This window comes from Hyaena hyaena, unplaced genomic scaffold (genome assembly GCF_003009895.1).
Source record: "Hyaena hyaena isolate Hyena2069 unplaced genomic scaffold, ASM300989v1 scaffold_1033, whole genome shotgun sequence".
NCBI classification, from domain to species: Eukaryota; Metazoa; Chordata; class Mammalia; order Carnivora; family Hyaenidae; genus Hyaena; species Hyaena hyaena.
In genome coordinates, this window is record NW_024081662.1 from 283688 (window position 1) to 306375 (window position 22688).

At 42.1% G+C, this 22688-nt stretch overlaps 1 protein-coding gene across 14 annotated transcripts in view; it reads right to left on the reverse strand.

Annotated features, from left to right (window-relative positions):
* The window catches only part of ARPP21 (cAMP regulated phosphoprotein 21), a 156411-nt gene that overhangs the window by 103478 nt on the left and 30245 nt on the right, over positions 1–22688 (reverse strand). For 6 of the 14 annotated variants that reach the window (XM_039221934.1, XM_039221933.1, XM_039221932.1 and 3 more), the window contains exons 1-8: positions 12621–12860; positions 10975–11151; positions 8923–9089; positions 7868–7909; positions 7039–7128; positions 2920–3064; positions 1384–1462; positions 654–713 (exon numbers count right to left, since the gene is read on the reverse strand). In XM_039221934.1, the coding sequence (XP_039077865.1) occupies positions 654–713; positions 1384–1462; positions 2920–3064; positions 7039–7128; positions 7868–7909; positions 8923–9051 (545 nt within the window). In that variant the 5' untranslated portion in view covers positions 9052–9089; positions 10975–11151; positions 12621–12860. Of the gene's footprint in view, positions 1–653; positions 714–1383; positions 1463–2919; positions 3065–7038; positions 7129–7867; positions 7910–8922; positions 9090–10974; positions 11152–11225; positions 11289–11574; positions 11649–11766; positions 11797–12070; positions 12096–12620; positions 12861–22688 lie in introns of those variants that run through there. The other 8 variants (XM_039221924.1, XM_039221929.1, XM_039221930.1 and 5 more) reach the window with 6 other exon arrangements.

Consider the following 22688-nt stretch of genomic DNA (forward strand, 5'->3'; position numbering starts at 1 on the left):
GTACACACACAAAACCAGTCCTTCCCCATCCAAACCACTAAGCTTATTTCATCTTTGGCACTACCTCACAGCCTCGTTTTCGGACAATTTTCCACGTATGTATCGACTGAGCTACCATGAGTGTCTTTGTTTCACAGTTGCCCATTTCTCTCGGCAAAGGGAACCTAACGTCTGTTGGACAGTATTCTATTTTAGTCTGTGATACCTTATCGGCAGAGCCAGGCACAGGACAAATGATGTGACATAATATGTGACAGCAGATGCCTATCTCGAGATGTGTCATTACACGGTTTGCACGGAAAGCAGGACAATTATGAAGAGGCATCACTGACTGCAGCCAGCTGGAGCCCATTAAAAAACTATAATAAAAATGGAAAAGGTTGCCTCTTGTCACAGCTACTCTATGCTAATCAGCGGCCCCCTCTTTATAGCCATTTTGTCAGGAACTTAACAAGCAGGAACACACATGGTCCAAGCAACAAGCCCCATCAATATATAGCTTCTAATCCTTATAGCATCTCCATCTACCAAATCGGCAAACATATTAAATCATGTTTTATCTATCCCCAAATCCTCCCAGAATGAGTCGTTAAATGCAAATACCAAGCTAAGGCCCAGTCATATAAATTAATCAGCACTGCAATAGAACATACTTGTTGTCACCAATGAAATCAATAATTTCCTGCTCCATTTTCAAGAGTATCATCCTGTCCCTGCAAAATAAATGTCGACATGAAAAGGGTGGACAGACTTCCCATTCTCAAAAGACCAAAAGAGTCCATTTGCATGCGTAACGGAGACTGTTTAAAGGTATGTGACTCCAAATCTTTAATTCTTCTCTGGAATGTACTGTCCACATACATAGGGTTTCATACCACTGGAGAGGCTTTCTCATCTTATTTGTTAAGTATTTTGTACCACTGAAACTTATGTAGTTTTAAGGTTACTGAAGACATTACATGTCTTCATGTGTGGGTAGTAAGCCCATAATCATATTAAATACACTGTATATTTTAAATTAGCAGGAAACTGGACCAAAGCAAAGCCCAAGTAAATAGTTCTATAACTGCAGTAGAACATAATTTGGCTTATTCGACATTGACTCTCATTTTCTGTCTTTTGCCCCTTCATCGGTATCTCTTTGTGCCCAGGAAAGCAGAACTCGTAAACTAGAAGGTATTCAATGTAGAACTACCCACGACTCAAGAGTATCTATAAACAGTAAACATGCAAACTGTCAGCAGAAAAGAGAAAATATAAAAGACTGTTTAAGCCTTTAGAAAAGGTGCCTGCATTTTTCAACTCTGTAAAGTGACTGGACTGATGACATCACAACATTCCACTAGACTCTTCTAAAAATAAGAGGCGTGTTTAATAATTTACCTGGAATTATTCTTTAATGTGTTAATCAGAAACTCATGTAAGTCTATGCCAGTCGAATCCGTGTATTCTTGGCTGCAATCTGCAACAAACAGTAGGACAGAGTTGTCAGGAAGGCTGAGGGGAAATGGGGGGTAAAAAAGCTTTCCCTCTTGCGTGGGTACAGTTTTAGGTGAAACTATTGGCGTGAACGGTACACGTTTCAAAACTAGCAAACTGGTAACACCAGAATGAAAATCAGATTTGAGATAGAGGAACCCAGTAGACCCTGACTACAGAAAGATCCAGCCACCACAGGAGGGGATGTGGGCACAGTCAGGGAGGAGGTGGGTGGGGTGAAATGTCACATGTTCATTCCGTGTGGCAAATCGGCAAGGCCACTCCATGAGACAGATACTACCAGCCCACAGGGAGCGCTCAGAAGTTTGGGATTCCAGGAAATCCCTTTTCTCTTAAAACAGAGAAGGCAAAAAAACCCAATGTCTTGTGACAAGACTGTCTAAATATCAATTAGCACAAAATACAGGAGGACCCTAAATATTTCCAAGTCTTTCAAACCTTCTGATGCTGGCTAATGCTTAATTTCTACAGCCACTTGAGGAACCCGTACCTCGTTACTCTTGGTGCACTTTGGGTTTTAGATATTCAGTAACAGAATAACAGACATTCGTTGTAAGCAGATACCTGGTCACACAGCATAAAGAAGTAGTCACCATTCCTCAGCTGATCAGATGCCCTATTCTTTCTCAGTTATTAAAAAAAAAAAAAAAAAAAAAACACACACACACCAAAAACTCTACTGCAAAGCTATTTACTCATATGGTATTCTTCATTTCAATGTAATTCCATTTTAATTTCTGCTTCCTTTTTTTGTTTCAGTTTGTGCAATTGCATGCACAGCAACAATTAGAAAAGCTTGGAATGTGGGTTTGGGGACTTAGAAGGTACAGCTTTGTTTATTCTTGGAAAAACTTTATTGACGTAGAAGTGTGGATTTTTTAGGTGAGACATGACGTGGCAGTATATGGGTTTCCGGAGACCAAATCCATTTGTGCCAGATAGGACGTCAATCATGTATGCCACTGACACTGATGTATACATCTGTGCTTTGGGGACACTATCACTTATTGGCTGTGAATTGCTAATCCACTATCTGTCTTTTAAGATCAACAGGGAAGTTAAGATCTAAAACTAGGTATTATTGCTGTTCATCGCCCCAATGTAACTGCACGAATCAACCTGAATTAAGAGCAGATTTATACTCAGTCCTGTGTACAAACTTACCACTGAAACTAGAAGACCCAAATGAAAATCAAAAGAAATAAACGATCCTAAAAATGACCCTTCTGGGTACACAGATAATGACACCATGAACAGAAATAAAATAGAGTTCACATCTTTTACACACACACACACGTACACATATAAAAATATAAGCAGAGTTTGGTGGCCGGTAAATGTGTGTGTAAAGCTAGGATATGCCCTGTGACTCGTGATCTGTTCAAATTCAGTAGGTTAAGGAAACATGTTCACATTCACCTTTTGATAACATTCTGATCTTGGGTTTTTCAGAGGTTTTATCTTTGTTTTTATCCTTTTCTTTTTCTCTTTCTGAGTCATCTTTCCTAGATTTATCATCCTCTTGCAGGCTGGGAAAACTGGAAAGCTGTAAATGAATTGATTCCTGTTGAGGAAAAAATATAATAATTTAGGGCCAGATTTAAGAATCTCTGTCTGGTTTCCATTTTGCAAAGAGGTTATTAAATACAGGAAAAGGAAAGCCAGGAGCAGATTTTTTTTTTCTTAAATGGTAAAAAATTAAACCTGTCAGAAAAATAATTGCCCTTTAAGGTGAATTAAACTTCAGAAGTCAATGGGAGGTCATAAGAAACATCTAGTACTAGAACTTGGCCTCATGAATAGTCACATTAAGCAAGTCACTTTCCCCTAGATCATACCTCTTATTTTCCCTACAGATTTATTTTTAAACACTTAGGAACCATTTCCTTATCAGTAAGCTTGAGTCACAGCCCCTGCCATGTCTCAATTAAAAAAAAAAAAAAGCCTTCTGAGTTCTTTTCTAGAATTCCTTGTAAGGAGAAATCTGCACAAACAGAGACAGACAGATATTACGAATCATAATTACAGATAAAACAGACATAAAGGCCTTAATAGCCGATTTACACTGAAAAGTCTTAGAACCACGAATCAATGATATCTACTACTAGGAAAAACCAAGCTATCGAAATGCAGGAATCCTGGCCACGGACTCTTATACGCTACGCACAAACTCCGTTAATAAGTCATCATAGCATATGGCTACAAAAAGCATTGCCTTTTAGAAAAGGTAGAAGGTCCAGCTATACTTTCCATCAATTACACATAAATATTCGGTATTTTAATTTTCATCTCAGTCAGTCCTTTCTAAAATGTAAAATTTCCTTGAGCTGATGCTTTGGTACAGAATTGACCGTATCCAGTATTGGACCGGGGTCCGCTTTTCTATTTATTTATTTTGTGCTGGAAACAGATCATTTTGTCTTAGCTCACACAGCAGCTATTTGGTTGATAGTCTGTTCACTGTTTTGAAGAAGCATGAGCCAACTGATATCACTTAGTTTCATGACAAACCCTAGCTATTAAAACTATGACAAATTAACTCCCATTAAGCCCACTGTTGCTTATGTAAGAGATCATTTGATGGGAAAGTTGTTTTTCTACTGGAGGTTCAAATTCATGATGTTAAAAAAAATATCCCCAATGACTAATAGTGTTTCTCACTAAAAACTAAACTAATGCTCCTGCACACGTGACCTTACCGATGCCTGTACATCCTCAAAGTATGGCCAACCTGGGATTCTGAGGTCCTTGGTAAACCTGGCTAAGCTAACAAGCCTAAAGCAAGCTTGTTTTTTTAGGAGGGGCTACCTTGTGAACTCCTGGCTGGGATAAAAAGACACCGTGGTTGGAAAGACATAGGATAGGATGAAATAAAACACGTTCTCATGATAAACATCTATCTTAGCTCAATTTCCTGACATCTGTGTGTTTCTCCTTGGAGGGGGGGGAGGGAGGGTGGACTTACACAAAATATGTAAACCTGAGTGTAACTTGATTATAGGTTCTTTTGTCATGTGATTTGGGACAGAAACGTCTTAGTCTGCAAAGGTTCAGCTGGAGTTTAAGGTTTTGATTTGCTTCTACTGGCTAAGGAAACAGCCAGAACATCTCTGCTTCAGGAGAATATGGCTGGGGGTGGGGGTTGGGGTGGAGAAGGATCAATGCAAGTGTGGATCAGGAGGGGAAACTGAGGGCCCCAGGCCATGGGAGCGGTCTCTTTGCTTCTTCAAAACCAACCGCACCACCCAGCCTCTGTCAGTTTGCATCTACAGTCAGAGAGGCTCGGAAGCATAACCACTAGAGCAGAGGCTAAAAAGTATCATCCACCAAAAAAGAAAACTGTACAGACTCACATCATGTGTGGGCAAATACTATTCTCGGAAAAAGACCTCACCTTTCTAGGCATAAATATACATGATGGTGTTTGAAAGGACACACGGAAGTGCTATAGAGTTGGTAAAAAACAATCTGTTATTTTTTAATATTTTTATTGATATGCTCAATAATAAAATACAAGTATTAATCAATACATTGGTACAGGATAGGTTTATATCCAACAACAGTAAAAGAATGATTCAAGTCACAGTAATACACTGAAAGGTAAATAGTAGAACATTAGGAAAGCAAAGCTCCTTTAACTGAAGGACAGACGGGACCATCAGCTATGGGTCTGAGATCAAGTAATACAGGTAGCGAGAGTTTTTCCCACACAGGAAAGTGAAGGCAGTTTTCCAAGTACTGTGAATACACAAATATTAGGGAAGCAATACAATCCGTTTACTGTATACTTCTGCCAGGGTTCTCTGGGATTCAGTTCCCACATTTTGTTAGTGCCGGTGGTACCTAACGAAGGCATCGCATACAAGCTCAAAGGTCTGCTTCTTTATTCTCTAAGAAGGAACGTGCCCACTCACTAATATGCGTGTCTGGGTGTATTTTGTATCGGCCGTCTGCTCCCGCCACCCCTCAGCCAGCCCAAAGAGAGGTGCGCAAGCTCTAAATCTCTCCTACAAAGCTAGTCTTGGTCACTGAGCTCGGAAACCAGCAGAACAAAGCACCGTTGGCCTCTGAGTTCTCTGCCCCAATTGTATGGAGAAACTAGACTTAGGTCCAGGAGGGCACTAGGGTACAGACGAGGTCTTAAAAAAAATTTCCTCCTGGTACCTTGTCAAATGGGCTGAAAAGCAGATTACGTCTATAGAGGCTGTCCTCCTCTGTCTGGTGTTAGGAGTGGAGGGCAACCAAGGCACGACTTCCCCCAGAGTCTGTCATTCTGCGGAGTTAACATGTATTGTGTGCGGTGCATTACAAAGCCGTCAATCAACATTTAATAAGACAAGCCGGGATATTCGCGTATTCCCCCTTTTCAATCTCCATTAAAAATAGAAGCACATGGAAAATGCTGAAGAAAGCCACACGCTTCTCAGAGCCCAAGTAAAATAAAGCTTGTGTGTGAAACAGCGATGACTAGAGAATGATAGCCTGTCAGTGCCTTACGACATGAGTGGCGTGTTAAGAAAATGAAGCTAGGGGGAAAAAATACTCTAAGGACAAAATCTATAAGGTATTTATTTTTGGTCCTTTTAAAGAAAGTGCTCTCAACGCTCTCTGTATCCATGAGGAGAATTTAGAGTATTTCAATTAAAGGAAAAAGAGGAAAGCCAACAAGACCAAACAAAAATAATGATATCTTAATCAATTTTCTCTCCCCTGGGCTCAGATAAATCATTTTCCTTTTGTCTGGACTTCTGTCAGCCTCGGATAAAATAAGGAAAATTTTGGCCGCTAGACTATTTTTTATAAAAGCTAATACGATGTCTGAAAGGCAAACAAAAATAAATATGATATGAAGTTCCCATTCTGTCACTGGGAGGGTTTCATCAGAATGTGAATTTTCAGACCCTAATCGTCTCGCTGTAAGGCGCAAACATAAGCCGAAGGACCCACAGCGATATATAATAATATGAAATTCATATAAATCTAATAATGTGAAATTCACCATCAGCTCAGATTAATTTCTGGCCAGTTTTTCCACGATTCAGAAATCACTACCAAAGTCCAAAAATATAAGTCTCCAAAGCTCAATGCACCTTAGTCACTATTTCTAAAGTTTCCTAAGAGCCAAGAGTTGGGTTTCTTATAGGCAAGTGCATTTTGGGAAGTGAGAGGTAAGACCCTCCAATAAGGAAGGAGAGTGGATACTAAGGGCGATATTTGGTTCAGTCTTATCAAGAGAGAGCCTTTGAGGAAACTCAGCACTACCGTGCTTACTTTTTTTAAGTTTTGTTTTTGTCTAAATTCTTTTGAATTCTTTCCCATTTGCAGTTTTCAGAGAGTCTGGAAAAAAAACAAATGTAATACTCTGTGACACACTGTTAAGCTAGTTTAGAATAGCTCATAAATGCGGGATGGAGCCAGCACACTCTTTCTGTGATTATTCTTTTCTCCCCCAGAACACGGTAGAGTGCCAGCTTTCCACTCATGCATACTGAGACGGATCCCGTTCATGCAGTGAATGAAAATGACAAGGGGGGGTACCTGATCCTGAAGGCTCTCTCCTCCTGGCCTGGCTGAGGATTCTTCACAGACAGCAAGACTCCGAGTCAGTTTCCCTTTTCCTGCTCCTGACTGGGGAGGGGAGAGAAGAGGCAAGGAAAGGAAAATAAAGACAACAAACAGAAAACATTCTCAAGTCATCTCCACTTTCCCAGGCCATTCCCACATCAGACTTCTACCACCGAGCCTCCGGCTGGCCACTCAGGGCCGTCTGTGTGCACTCGCTTCAAGACGGAGGCGAGGCAACAGGAAGAGAACATGAGTGCATAGCGTGCAAGGAAAGAACGCTTTTAGCAAACTGTGCCCATGGCGTCAGGAACATGTAAAGAATGAGTTGCTGCCATTTTGTGGTCATATAAGGAGAAAGAGGTGACAGAAATTAATTTCTACAAAAACCGAGTTGGGAGGGGGGGATGCTCTGAATGAAAAGATGCTTAGGAAGATGAGGAACGGGATCAGAGCACAGGCACCTGTTAACTTCGAGGGAGAATCCACTGCGGAGACTAAAACACTGACCCCAGATTTTACTTAAAATGAAAACAAAGCAAGCCGGTACTCATTTTGTGAAGCACTGTCAAATCCGCAATCGTGAAAACAGGATCAGATACGTACACTTGCGGCTACGTGAACCCTGAGTGCTCTAACTGCCATGTACGCAGTGTCAACAGGACCCCCTTACAGGCGGACAGGACCAGGAGAGCCAAGAGCCACGCGCGACCATTTGAATTCTTGGCAAATCTTTTAACCCCGGTGTACATTATGCAACTGACATCCATGATATCAGATCAATGTTCCTTCTCCAGAATCCTACCTTGGATTTTCTTCTTTCTTGGTTCTGAGCTGCCAGCCGCCTCTGTATGTTAGAAACAAAGTAAAACAAACAAACAAACAAACAGTAAACCAACAACCAGAGAGAGAGAGAGAGAGAGAGATCACTAGAGTCCAGAAATCAATAGTAACATTAAGGTATTATAACCACTGAGGATTCCCCACTCTCTCTCCCAAACTTTTGACCTTTTTCACTTCTAACTCCTTCTCCTTACAGCAGCTACTGACTGGGGAAAAGCTGACCTTGAAGGCTTTTGGCTATTATGTGGTTATCTGCCTTTGTACATTGGTATATAAAAAGAATTAACACCATTGTAGTTTGGTTCAAAGAAAATCAATATAGGCTATTTGCAAGTGCAGTCTGCCTTCCCTCCACCACATCTTTCTCTCATAAATCATGGTGTATTTAATCATATCACCTTTCCGGTACCGTCAATCACTCCCAACAACCCCAAGACCCCCCGCACCACCCCACCTCGGCCTGCCCTTTTCTACGGCTTTCTCTCTGTCCCCCTTGCCCTTTCTCTCTGGCTGTGAATTATAGGGCTTAAGGTTTGTTTGCTAATATGAACTGAACCTTAGCCTGCCCTCAAAGGTCCACAGAGCTCCCGTCTTTGATTTTTCTTAGTCTCATGATAATGAGCTAGGTCTTCAGCTTCCCAAGGAAGAGCAAATCCATTTTTAACTCTCAGCCAGCCTACAGCTGCCTCAGGGAGAAACCCTTCACGAGCTCCATGACACCGTCTGGAACTCACCCTGTAGATGCCGTGTGCAAATTCAGTCATTAGAGAGGATCTCTGGTCATTTTTTTTTCATTTCAAAGGGCATTTTGGAGCACGTTGTGGTCAGGAAGAAAAAGTCATTAATAATTAGGAAAGGAGAGAATTAGCTTTATGGATTTCCTATTAATTTCGTGGCCAAACTCTCCAATGGGGGGAAAAAAAGAAAGAAAAGAAAAAGAAAAACCTTCCAAGTACTCGGAAAGTGAAGGAAAGGCACTGTATCCAGTGCTGTGAGAGGCTAGGTTTCCAGGCTCACCTGCAATTCTAGCTTCTCCTCTTCATCCAGGCTCTCAGATTTCACAATGCCGTTCTCTGGGGTGGTCGTCTCCTGCTCGGTCCCCCCTTCCTCCACTATTGCCGGATTCAGGTCTCCTGGCTCCGACATCCTCCCAGACGCAAATTAAAATAACAAGGTTTGATGCCCTACAAGGTTAAGAAGTCAGAACACCAAGTCAGCGCACTGTGAAGCATTGACTATTATTCCTGCCGTATTTCATTTCTCCTTTTGTATTTGAATTCAAATGAGCAACTCAGGCAGCTCTGTCAATTTGATACAAAAGGAGAAGAACGAAGCAAGATCAAATCCAGTACCCAAGGCAAATGCAGGAGGCAGATCGGGGTGCCCTCTCCACACACCCCCCCCCCACACCCTTGCACACACGCTGGCAAAGATACACCTCGCCATCCAACCAGGTCGACAAATCTTAAATGGAGACATGGAACTCCCACACATCTACCAGTCCCTATGCCCCACTACAAAGTAGAAGGGAAAAGAAAAACAGAGTATTCATCCAACTCTTGAAGAAATGCCCTCAATCGCTGAGTCATGAGGTGCTATAGGCGTTTGGCAGTATTTCCAAGATGATTCGAAAATTATTTGCGAGTTTTTAACCACAGACATACTTTTCTAGGCACAAGGAATACAGTACACTGTTTAAGGGGCAACAATCAACCTAAGGGGTAATAATTCATATACATATATATACTCATATATATATATGCTCATATATATATACACATACATATATATATATACATGTATATATATATATGTATGTGTATATGTATATATATAAATGGCATCTAAATTTGGCAATAAAACTTCCAGGGCCAACATTTTCAGGCTTCAAACTGACAGCTACAAATGCTCTCCCACGCTCCTGCCAGCTTTGGGGGCTGCACAGACCCTGTGGAAGGATCTAGAAGGCAGCACTAATGAAGCTACAGCCACTGAACTCTGCTACTCTGGGCTCATGGTAGACTACTCTGCAGACACTGGAAATGGCTTCCCCAAGGTAAAGCCTGTTACTATTTTTTGTCCCCCTCGACCTCCACACCACCCCTGACACTTCCCCTTCCTGATGGGCTGTCAAACGAGGTACGTGAATAACTGAGCATTTACTTCCTCCTCAGTTTTTCTCTCTTTTTTTTTTTGTAAGTTGTGAGAAAGAATAAAAAGGAGAGAGAGGAAAGAAATAGGGAAGGAGTGAAGGAAGGAAAAAGAAAACGAGAGAGAAAGAAAGACACTGTGACCTAGAAAGTCTGTTCTTCCACAAAATTCCCCAGAAGCGAGGACTGTCCGCTCACCTGTCATTACAATGGTAATTAATACTGGGCGCCTCAGTGCTATGTTTCTTTGGGAGTGTTTAATGACCATTTACTAAACTCAGAAGCTTGATTTCCAACTGCACAGAGGAGGCATGAGAAAAATCTCAACCACAGCCACTTTTGTTGCAAATTTGCTAAGATCTACCATGACAGAACAGATGGCATCTAATGATCTCTTTAAAAACAATGCAGGATTACTGGGCAAAGGATTATGGGAATGCAAAAGGAAGAGTTTTCCAAAGTCTGGTGGCTTGAGTCTATGAGTTACTGGTGAGCAATGCTTTTAAGTTTGGCGAGGCTCTACGATATTCCATCCAGTGTGTTCAAATGGTTCCTCACACTTCAGTGACCCTGGGTGTGTAGTTAACAAAGGTTGTTTCTCGAAGGCGAACATCTTGTTTCTCAACGTTTTGGGAAAGGGAAGGAGACGGGACTTTTGTTGCCCTAACTCTTTCTTCGAAGCCTTTCAATAAAAAAAAGAAAAAGAAAAGAAAAGAAAAAGAAAAGCAAGATTGTGACCAATTTTAAAATGGAAGGAACAACTCCAGCTCTAACTTTATAGACCCTTCTAAGCCAACTGAGTCCCTGCCACAGATCTCGTCCATTTTGGCTACACTTACTGACCTCTTCTTGGCAAACAGGCACATTTATACAATGACAAAACACAGATGAGACGACAGCCCGACAACGAGGCCTTTACCTTTCGTAAAGCAGAGTTCCTGCTGTCGGTCTTGGTGACTTACTAGCAGCTTCAGTCGCTCTACCCCGGGAAAATCCACACAAGTGATCACAGACAGCTGGAGTCCCATGTCCCCATTAACAGTTCAGAATGCCCATCTCCATGCGAGCCCCTTACACAGTGTGACACATCGTCAACCTGAAAAAAAGACGAAAAGTCAATAGTGATAATTGCAATAGTCATGGCAGGGCGAAGGACCAAATAAATCAGACCAGATTTCGAACACTAATGACCAGCTTCCAGCAAATCACGTTCACGGCTTGATCCAGCCCCACCTGTCTCGGGCAGCCTGCTTCTTCTCTAATGAAGGCTGCAGCCGACTGTTCAAGGCAGAGCGGCGCCCACGCAGGGAGCTAAAATTAACAATTGCATTATGCACCGAAGATTACTCACTTCAATTTTAACCTTTTTTAGTGAAATCTCGCACTTTATATTAAAAAATTAAAAAAAAAACAAGCTCATGTGTTTGCTTCAATGAGGATTGAGATCACCCTATGAACTAAAGTCTTGCCTCCTTTTTGAACCAAAGCTCTGTTTTAACGATGGACGGATGTAATATACTTTAATGCCGTTTCTGTGACTCCTTTCTTTAGAAAAGTTGTCCTAATGAAGCATATTTTGAGATTTTGACTTCACGACTTAGCTGTAAAAGGAAAGGGAAGGAAGGAAGGAAGGAAAAAAGAGAAAAGGAAAAAGGAAAAAGGAAAACTTTCACAATGGCAGGGCAGAGAGAGCTCTTTGCTCCCCACTTACAGTTTGGGAGGAATTCCTAATATCCTCTTTGGGCAATGAACACAGTCCCCCATTCTCCTCCATCCCCACTAGGATTACCACCACCAGCTGGGCTTTCTGTTTGACAGCATAGAAACACTGTCAGATTTGCAAACTTTGAGCCTGTTGAGAACAATCCATGCTCTAATGTGCACTTTCCTCTTCTCACAACTCCTACAAGAACAGCGGCAAAGACAGCTTGAATGCAAACACAGAGATAGAATCCTAATAACATTTGCCAAAACCAAGCGGTATCTCTTCCTGCTGCGGCAGCTCTGGGGCACACCTGCTTAACTCCAACGGCACGCACACCTCTTCTACCACACACCCATCTTTGCAAACACCGAAGGCATTTTAGTTATTTCGTCCGAGGTTGAGAAACACTCTCTGCCTTCCCCTGGCTGCCTCCACCCCCTCCCAAGTTTAAATGAGCACAGCCGGCTCCTCACCGGATTTTACTGTGGCTATATTAACAACATATTGGATTACAACACCATTTGCTGTGCCAGGGAAAAACAACTGTTGAAAATGTGATCACTAATACGGTCGATAATTTCTAGGTTTACTCCTGCTTTATGAGAATGGCTAATTTGGCTTTACCATGTTTCTTTTGTTGTTAGACACTATAGAACTATGAGAGATAAATGAACATGCATTTTGGACAAAAATGGATCACTAATCAACAGTCATTTTGATTTTTCAATTTCAACCATGGCTACTTGACTAACACTTGATATTAAATAGAAGTCAACACGTCTTACAATCAGGATCTATTTAAGTAACCAGCCCATTAAGTTAACATGTCTCAGAATAGGCACAGTCATGGATGGAATTACCACATGCTTTTTGGATTCTGTTTTCCTTTCCTCCAAGAAAATGAAGTTATCAACGATCACCGCAATCTTTTGGTCTTCTTTCTCTGATCCTCATATTTGTACAGTGGCATTTAATCCAGCAGGTGAATGGCAATGCAGTTTTCAACTCTAAGCCTTAGATGCATTATTCCAGCCCCAGTAGGTGGATGCAAGATATAATTCTTGCCACGAAGAAAGAAGAACAAACTGGTATTCACGTAACCAACCCAAAGCGTGAACAGCCTGGTTGCATGTGTGTGCGTAATTACCAGGACACGTTTTGAAATAGCACTGAGCTCTAAAGTCAGCGAGGTATTATTCTTGCATGCCTGAATCATAAAGTCATCATCTACTGAGATAAAAGAGAATGCAGACATATGGGAATGAGCAGAGAGGAACATATGGATCACAAATATTTTTGTAACTGATTAAAATTGTTCTCTTTGCTAAGAAAGCCGTGCCAGGAAATCAACCCTACTCCAGCTCTTCTGTTCGCCAAACTACCCGACTCTTCCACTGCTATTTAATCATAATCTGTTCAAATTTCCCCCCATTTTCACAAGAAAGCAAAACTATTTTTAACAAATATCTTTGATCCAACATTTGAATAATGGATATTCTGGCCAAGTTTCGATTGTGATAGTGGGTTGGGGGGGATGAAGAAAAAGGAGGCTCTAAGCAAATGCACAAAATAAAAATTACTGTAGTTCTTTCAGTGGAAATAATCTTTTAACTATAATTTAGGGGATAGTACTTAGCAAAGGGAGTCAATCGCTTGTAAAACAAGCTATAGGAAATTGATCAGCAGGGCCGTGAGCTGTTTACGATGCGAAAAATGAGTAAAATCATTACTGTTTCACATGATAGTTAGGTTTTCTTCTCGAGTTTACTTTAGAGTTGAAAATAGTAGCAACTGTGGGATCGTGCGGATGAGAAAGACAGGGAGAGGCGAGCAAGGCATAAGCCCTGGGCCGTCACGTGGGGAGAGTTCAGGATTAGATTCAAATTCCAGGAGTGATTTCATTCTCAGGGGATAGCTAAAATAGGAAATTAAAGTTGAATTCTATTAGCAAGTTGGGAAGGTCACCGTATTAGTCACTTTCCTCATACTCTTTTTACTAACAATTAACACAGGATGACTAATCTTATCCCAAATCAATAGTGGTCCTAGATGATGAAATAACACAATCAACATTGATATATTTGAACAATTGAAACGTTTCCCCCCTCCCCCAATGCATCCTCCCTTCTTTTTTATTTTAAGCTGGTACAGGTTCTGCAAACATATGTCACTTGCAAATCATGGTGATATTAGTGATCTGTCTATTGGTTGTGCAAGGTTTTCAAAAGCTGTGACACCTTATAAACTAACGGTACATCCTATTCTCAAAATGGTTATTCCGTTAATGCTTAAAAATATTTGGAGCATGTAAAATTAAGTTTAAAGAGTAAAATAAAATGTAATTGGAATATGGTCCTTTCAGAAATCAACCTTGACATAAACAGAGTTTACAGACTAACATCTTCAGCAGGATTAAATGTTCCCCAGGTGACCAAAACCATCAATAATGAATTTTCACGTAAGTTTAATTTCCCAAAGAAAATGTTCTTTGTCAATACAAGAAACAGTCGACCAGGAGTTCCACTCTTGAATTAAGTTTTATGGTCAACCTAATGCCCAGGCATTCTGTAACATTCTTGAGCCACTCATGCAAATGCCAAAATAGCCAGACAACTGTTTGGGAGGAAGAACCAAGGGGGATATTTAAGAACATACTTGGGTTTTAGATGTAGACAAATTTTACATGAATACTCTCATTTGGGTGTTAAGAGTCAGGCAGCTCACAAACATGCAGAGCTTTTATGTAAGACATCACTTTTTCTTCTTTGCCCAGGATAATTAACAAAACACAAACCCAACGTAGATCAACATGGAGCAGAATTCCAGTAACAGAAATAACTGGCATCACAGCTTTGGACATAAGAAGAGCCCCATGAGAATCACAAGTGCCTTTATTTAAAAAAAAATTTTTTTTTAATGTTTATTTATTATTGAGACAGAGAGAAAAAGAGCATGAGTGGGGGAGGGGCAGAAAGAGAGACACACACAGAATCCGAAGCAGGCTCCAGGCTCTGAGCTGTCAGCACAGAGCCTGACATGGGGATCGAACCCACAAACCATAAGATCATGACCTGAGCCGAAGTTGGACGCTGAACTGACTGAGCCACCCAGGTGCCCCCACACGTGCCTTTAAAACAAGACAGATCTGATCTCAATAAAAACATCCAATGGAGAAAAGCCAATGTTTCAATTCTCCATTCTTCTAACAAGTCTTTATGGAACCTCTACTATGTGCAAGAATGTTCCCCATTATGACATGATATTCAAGTCAACTAATACAGTCTCAAAAAACTCACTTTTTTCCTAAAAATGCAAAATAAATGTTAACTAATTTCTAATGGATCTGCATGAGAAATTTCAAAGGTGGATTGAGTAATATTATCGTCACCATCCACTTTGTGATTCTTCATGAGCTGGAAAGTAAAGATGACATCTGCTTTTGTAGTTCTTAAATGTTTCCTCACTGTATCTCAAAGACACTAACCATAAACTTGGGAAAGCAGTCTGAGGCACTGGACCCCGGAGTGAGTATTTGGGTCTCCCCATAGAGTGAACTACTTGATGGAAGCAATAACATGAAATGTAGGTGGGATTGGTAGAAGATCTTACATTTGGGTTCTGAAAAAACAGGTTACATCACTTGGATTTTTAGCTCAGACAAGAGAAGACTTAGAAAGGACATCATAGCTATTTTCAAATGCTTACAGAATATTCAGAGAAAGAGAAATTAGCCTTGCTTGGTGTTGCTCCAAAATTTAGAACCAGGGAAAAAAAATAAAAAAGAATCTACCTTTTTAAACATAGAACTACCATATGACCCAGCACTATATATATATACTCCCAGTATATATATGTAGTGGTTCTATGTTTAAAATGGTAGATTCTTTGTGAAAAATCCTTTATATATATATATATATATATATATCCAAAAGGACTGAAAGCAGGGACTCGAACAGATACCTGTACACCAGGGTTCATGAGAGAATTATTCATAATGGCCAAAAGGTAAAAACAACCCAAGTGTCCAACCACAAATGGATGGCCCCTACATACACAGCCTTAGAGAGGAATGGAATCCAGATACATGCTACAACATGGATGAACTATGGAAACATTAGGAGCCAGACACAGATCAAATATTGTATAATTCCGCTTATATGAAGTACCTAGAATGGGCAAACCCATAGAAACAGAGGGTAGATGTTTCCAGGGGCTGGAGGTCAGGAGGAAAGGAGTTGTTAATTAATGAGTACAGAGCTTTTGTTGGGGACGACGAAAAAGTGGTGGGTATAGATGTGGTGATGGTTACGCAACATTGTGAATGCATTTAACTGCTGAATTGCACATCTAGGAAAGGCTAACATGATCAATATTATGTTATGTATATTTTATCGCAATAAAAATAAACTAAAAAAGCTTTTTCTTCCAGAATGTGATATAAATCACAAGTAAACAAATCAACATACATACAAAGAGATCAAAGGCAGAAAATGAATGTAAAGAAGAGGAACTGTCATTCTACTTTACAAATTTCCTCTGACGTATCAATAACACACACATGTGAGGGCAAGTTCTGTGGATACAACTAGCCTAGGCTTGCACTTGACTCACATACATACCCAATAAATGGACCATCACCATCGTCATCTTCACAGCGTTGACGTTGGCAAGATAAGCTTTGCCATTGTATTTATTTTATCCAATGTGGATGCTGCAAGAATAAAGAGGTTAGGATACATTGTCTGGAGAACCTTCCACCGCACCTCTGTCAGAATCAAGGCATGTGTGGCCAATGTGTTCTCCTCACACAAAGTAACGGACACCATTTCTAACTGAAAAAGACAGCGCTGGGCACATTCTTAGAGCCATGTCAACATGGGGCCATCGATACTGGCCTGGCTGAGGGAGATGGATGTAACAAAGCAGTTGGTCAGTAGTAGCTTGTCACATCACGGACTTGGTATTTGGCATCTTTTCTATTGCCAACAAGGAGAATCTTCTGACCGAAATCAACGCCACAGAGAACAGAACTAACAGCCCTGGGGCCTGCTGCCATGATTGAAAATGATCCAAGACTCTGAGAAAGCACTGAGGATAATGTGGCTGTCACAGTACGGTCACGGAGACTGGGTCCATTCTTGGAAATTTTAAGTAGTCTCAACCTTTATAATCCATACAAGTTAATGACCACCTTTATTTCCTATCTCCTTCTAAGAGAAGCATGATTTAGCCATATACGAGGCAATATCATCTACCTCTGGCCAGGTCCAAGCTTAAGTACTCAGAGAACCACAGCACCGCAAAAAACCTTGACATCAGCCAGTCTGGCTGATGTCACATCAAGTGACCCGGGCTAGATCCACAACCATAGAGTCACATAGTGGAGTCAAAAACTTTGTCACTTTAATTGGGGATCAGAGCTCTTTCCTCTAGTGATGATTCTACTACAAACCTAGACCAGGCTTACCTACTCTGTGCAATTCTTTTCCAGGATCCTCAAGAGAGAACAACACATTGTCATTCACTAGACCACTGTTGTCCTTCCTCTCACATGAGCCAGCAAATACTGCACAGAACCTGCACAGACGTATCATCTGATGATGGCCTGTGTTTCTTCCGTGATTTTATCCCTAATATCACATGGACATATGTGCGCTTCTAGACAGTATTCTCAGCCTCTCTCTTTTAAAATCTTAAAAGCTCCTAAACCATAATTACAGAACGACCAAAATTCTCTACTAGCTATTTGCCCAATTTCTTCCTTCTCCTTCTAGAATCCACAGTACCCATATTTCCAGAAGCCATACAGGAAATCACATGCCTGCAGGATTCTCAGACAAAGTGTGCCCAGGGTTTGTAGGAAGGCATTATAAATGTTTAATGTGGCTGAATCAATTAGAATCTATACTGGTGTAACCTTTACAAATGAGGGTCTCTCTGATCTTCAGGTGACAAAAAAAGAAAAGAAAAAAAAGAAAGGAAAAGGAAAGGAAAAGAGAAGAAAAGAAAAGGGAAAGAGAAGAAAAGGAAAAGAGAAGAAAAGAAAAGAAAAAAGAAAAGGAAAGGAGAGGAGAGGAGAGGAAAGGAAAGGAAAAGAGAAGAAAAGAAAACAAAAGATAAAAGAAAAGAAAGTCAGGCTCTCAGACTTGGGGAGCTCCTTTGTCACCCAAGTGTAACTAAAACAAATATTCCACAAACTTAAATAACCCTGCTGGGATCTTGTTGAAAATGTTACCATATAACTTTGCCAAAACAAAACAAAAAATGTTCCTGAATAATTAGATCTTCCAGGAACCCCACTGAGTTACACACTGATCCTAAATATTTCCCTCCATATCAGTGTACTGTTATCTCCTACAAAACAGTAGGCTTGGGGGTTACCAGCTGAAATGGTGACTTTTGCCTGGGTGTTCTCAATCTCACAGGTGTTCGGACTTCCAAATGCTAATTTCGGTTCAGTTCAATACAGATTTCCAAAATGCCCTCTCTTGGAGATCTGGATGCCAACAAAATAATCCAATATCTATTTTCAGTTATGTGTGTTAGAGACACCTTATGATGGAGGAAGAATGTATCACAAAATGCATAGTTTCAACTCTGGCTTACACGATTAAAAGTTATAAAAATTCATCATCAAGAGAAAAGGCACGTCAAAAAAAGGGAGGGGAGAGATATTAATTTTATTCAGCATATCTGACATGAACTCTTCTCCTTCATTCCTACAAGAAGCGAAAGAAGCGTCTGTCACTTCAAAAACAATGAAACTTAACAAATATGACGCAATGACAGGTGACAGGGTAGGAGCTAAGTGCTTGAGTTATTAAAACCTTTGTTGCAGAGAAGACGAAAGAAAAAGGCATGTAGATAAAATGAATAACAATGAAGATAAATTGAGAAATTGCTATTCTGTCAGGTGTTTGAAATGACCATAAAATCCATGTGTTTTTTTCCCCCACATGCAAACAAGGAAAATTAAGTTCCCATCGCTCTGATATCTTTGGTTTTCACATGCCAATCTGTAGGATTCAGTGCCATCGATCATGAATTATCAGAATTGCCTTTTCAAAATTATCATTAGATACAATCATTACAGAACCTGATCAAAAGAAACAACACAGGGGTTTAAATAACCCACCCAGGACCTCAGCTCAGTGTCCCTTGCACACCCCAGCCGATAGCAGAAGATTGGAAAGGTTTTCCAAAGGAGAAAAGGAATTAAAGGGTGTTTCCCAAAATAAAAACGCCAAATATCTTAAGGATCTCAAGGGTCTCTAACTGCACGCGGATTGTTCTCCTCCCAAAAGGGAAGGAGAGAGACCTGGCAGAAACGGATTCATGCCGCCATCCCGAGTACAGCTTGGGGAATTTCAGGAGACACAGGCACAAAGGGAATGAATTTCTGGTTTTGCAGAGCAGCTCTGGGCTACAGTTGTGTGTTGGCATCCTGATGGCAAGCTCCTACAGGATTCAACAGCCACACCAGCAACTGCTTTGCCTGAGTATGTGCTTTGACGTAGGTCATTTCGGACTGTTTTCCGTAGATGATGACACTATCCTCATATCAACTCTGCGCCATTCATTGCTGGCCTAGAACCGGAAGGACAGCAAGCTGCCTATTTGTCCAGTGTGAAGTGTTACGTCTGCTGGCCTCCTTCAATCACTGAACCTTCTGGGTCTTAGAAATGCAGATGAGTCATTCTGGAACAAGCCTCAATATTTGAATCAAGCATTAAAAAGTCTCTCCCCCACCCCTCACCCCCGCCCCCTCCCCATTACTTAAGATTTCCTCCTTTACAGTGGCCGAGTTTTCTGCCTGCTTAAGTCTACCTCTGTATTATCTCCAGTACTGGGGACAATGCCTGGCACATAGTGGGGCTTGTTGACTCAGTGACTCGGTGACTCAGTGCAGTGTAATCAGTGATGGCCAGGTGACTTCTCTGTGGTCCTGCTCTCTCCACCTAAAAGTCAAGTCATCTAAGCACTCAGAGACCTACTAATCAGTGTGGTAAGTCTCTGAGTGAAAGGTTAAGGGAACTCCCCCAACAAGGCCACTAAAAGGCAACATGTGACACGTTGCTGAAAGTACGGATTAAAGAAGGTTCTAGTCTGGCTGTGCTCTGATAGAGTGGGATCTTATTTATTGACCTTCTGGATGAAGTAGGGAAAGAGATGGTGCTGGTCCTGAAGGAGCTACCCGTTGAAGGAGAATTTAACGGACAAAAGAGATTTAAGAGCCAAGCTCCCGAGAGCTAAAGCACATGACACAAAGGATACCCACACAGCGCCGCTGACCCCACTTGGAGTTTTCTCAAAGACTTCCGCTCTCAAAGGCAATTTTGAGAGCAATCTTCGGGGAAAGAATAAGTACAATTAACAGAACATGTTAGACAGTGGGAAGACATTTCTACTAAAGATGGTCCCCTGAACGGAAGACACACGTGTGGGTGAGTTTCTCCAGGCTGTGGCCAGCTTCTGAGTTTTCTCGAGAAAAGCGATGGCCAGGATCAAATGCATGATTTCTCATCATTCAGCTGGCCTTGCCCCCACTTCCAGGCTAAAGGAGGTAAGAGAGGTAGGGCCTCACATTTGTCCTGAAGCCACTCCCCTCCCTGATGATGCACAGTGTCCTCGAGTGCTCTCACACAATGGAGCGCTCGCCGAAATGTCACCGCACTTCTCGGGCTGACATGACACATGCTTTGGGCGCAAAGAAGAAGGTGACCTATCTTCATCGCATGGGCCAGTTCTGTCCCTTCTGAAAGCAAGAGCCTTTTATTTTCCCTACTGTGTGTCTTCTTTCTCTACACCGCATTACACGAAATGATGTGGCGACAGCCCCGCAAACCAGGTCATGAGCTCCGAAAAGCCACTGTGCTGAAATCGACATCTCTGCCAGGGAGGAACATAGCATTCGATAGGAAATTCCCTGCCCTCCTCAGACTTCCTGTTGGAAGACGCACCTGAAAGTCACCATAAATGAATGCCTTTGGCGTTCGAGTGTTTTGGGTTCCAGTGGGGAGCAGCATTGCATTGGAGTCTTTCCTCACCACAACTCAATCTCTAGGGGCCTATTACAGAGGAAGATGTAGGAGAGTAACAACAAAACCACCCCAGGCACTGCGTGTGCATTTGGGATCTCAAGGGCTGAAGGAAAGATGCTAGAAGGGCTTCAGACGGTGCCTCCTTTCCAGAATACAGGAAAGAGCTATTTGTCTACAGAGACAGGACTCTCGGGGGCTCGAGTAGAACAAATGGATGGTCAGTGAGAGCCAATAGACAGAACGATGTCTCTGAGCATTTAGTTCTAAGCCACCGAGAGTTTGGCTGGATTTGGATCCTGCTCTAAATAGAAGCATCCTGAAGAAATGCTGCAGGTGACCAACGGTGGCCACTGGTGGATAATTCCCTGGACAGAAGGCCCCGGGGCCAGGGTACCTCCCCCAGCAGAAATGCATGCACACCAGTTGGCTTGAAGGAGAAATGGGTATTTTCCGGGGGGGAGAACCTGTGCAGGAACTCACAGCCCAGAGTGTGTGGTTTTGCGGAGCCCAGGGCTCAGCCAGAAGACATACGAACTGGTGCGCATGGGGGCGGTGGGGCAGCACCCCAGCTCTGGGGTCACCTGCGGCACTGCTGATTGGACCCCAGATGCTGCACTTGGAAAGTAACTCAAAGGGCACAGGTGGTTGGTCATTTAAGAGAGGGGGCTGCAGCTTACAGTCGGCTGGCCGGCTGTCCATCCCGGAGTGCCACACCGGCCACCCCACGGTGTCAGAAATGCAGTCCTTTGACTGCTCTCTTCCTCAAAAGGCTGGCCCTGCTGCCTGAACGTGATGATGCCTCCCCTTTCTTCCTGCCCCCACCTTTTGTAAAGTTTCTATTACTTTTTAATTTATTTTTAAGAGAGAGAGAGATAGAGACAGAGTGTGAGTAGGGGAGGGGTAGAAAGCGAGGGAGAGAGAGAATCCCAAGCAGGCTCCACACTTAGCACACAGCCTGATACGGGGTTCAAACTCTGGACCAGCGAGATCATGACCTGAGGTGAAGCTGGACACTCAACCGACTGAGCGCCCCAGGCACCCCAGGTTTCTATAACCTTTTTTTTTTTTCAATTTTTTTTTTTTTTATTTTTGAGAGAGAGAAACAGAGAGACAGAGCATGAGCAGGGGAGGGGCTGAGAGAGGGAGACACAGAATCTGAAGCAGGCTCCGGGCTGTGAGCTGTCAGCCCAGAGCCCAACACAGGGCTTGAAACCATGGACTGTGAGATCATGACCTGAGCCGAAGTCGGACGCTTAACCAACTGAGCCACCATGCGCCCCTCTATTACTTTTTTAAGTTTTCGCTTGAAGGGACAGTAAGTCAGTTGCACTCAAGACTACAAGCATTTGCAGGTGAATGCCTTCTGGTTTGATGGGCTCCGAGCCTTCAGTCCTAACAAACCCACAGCAAAGAGAATGGGTGTGTTTGCGGTTTTAAAATACCTGTATTTTTAGGGGCGCCTGAGTGGCTTAGTCGCTTGAGCGTCCGACTTTCGCTTAGGTCATGATCTCGCGGTTCGTGGGTTCGAGCCCCGCGTCGGGCTCTGTGCTGACTGCCAGCTTGGAGCCTGGAGCCTGTTTCAGAGTCTGTGCCTCCCTCTCTCTCTGACCCTTCCCTGCTCAAGCTGTCTCTCTCTCTCTCCTAGAAATAAATAAAACATTAAAAAAAATTAAAAAAAATAAATAAATAAAATACCTGTATTTTTAATGTCTAATACACTTTGATCATCTTATAGAAATATGGGCTGGCATAAGCTCTGTGAGGGATTACAGCCTGGTAGAGTTAGCTGTTGATGAAGAAAGTGGTTCTCAAACCACTTCTTACATGAAAGAACTGGAAGAAATGGTTGGTTGAATTCAAGAGATACATGGACTGTCTTGATGTAAG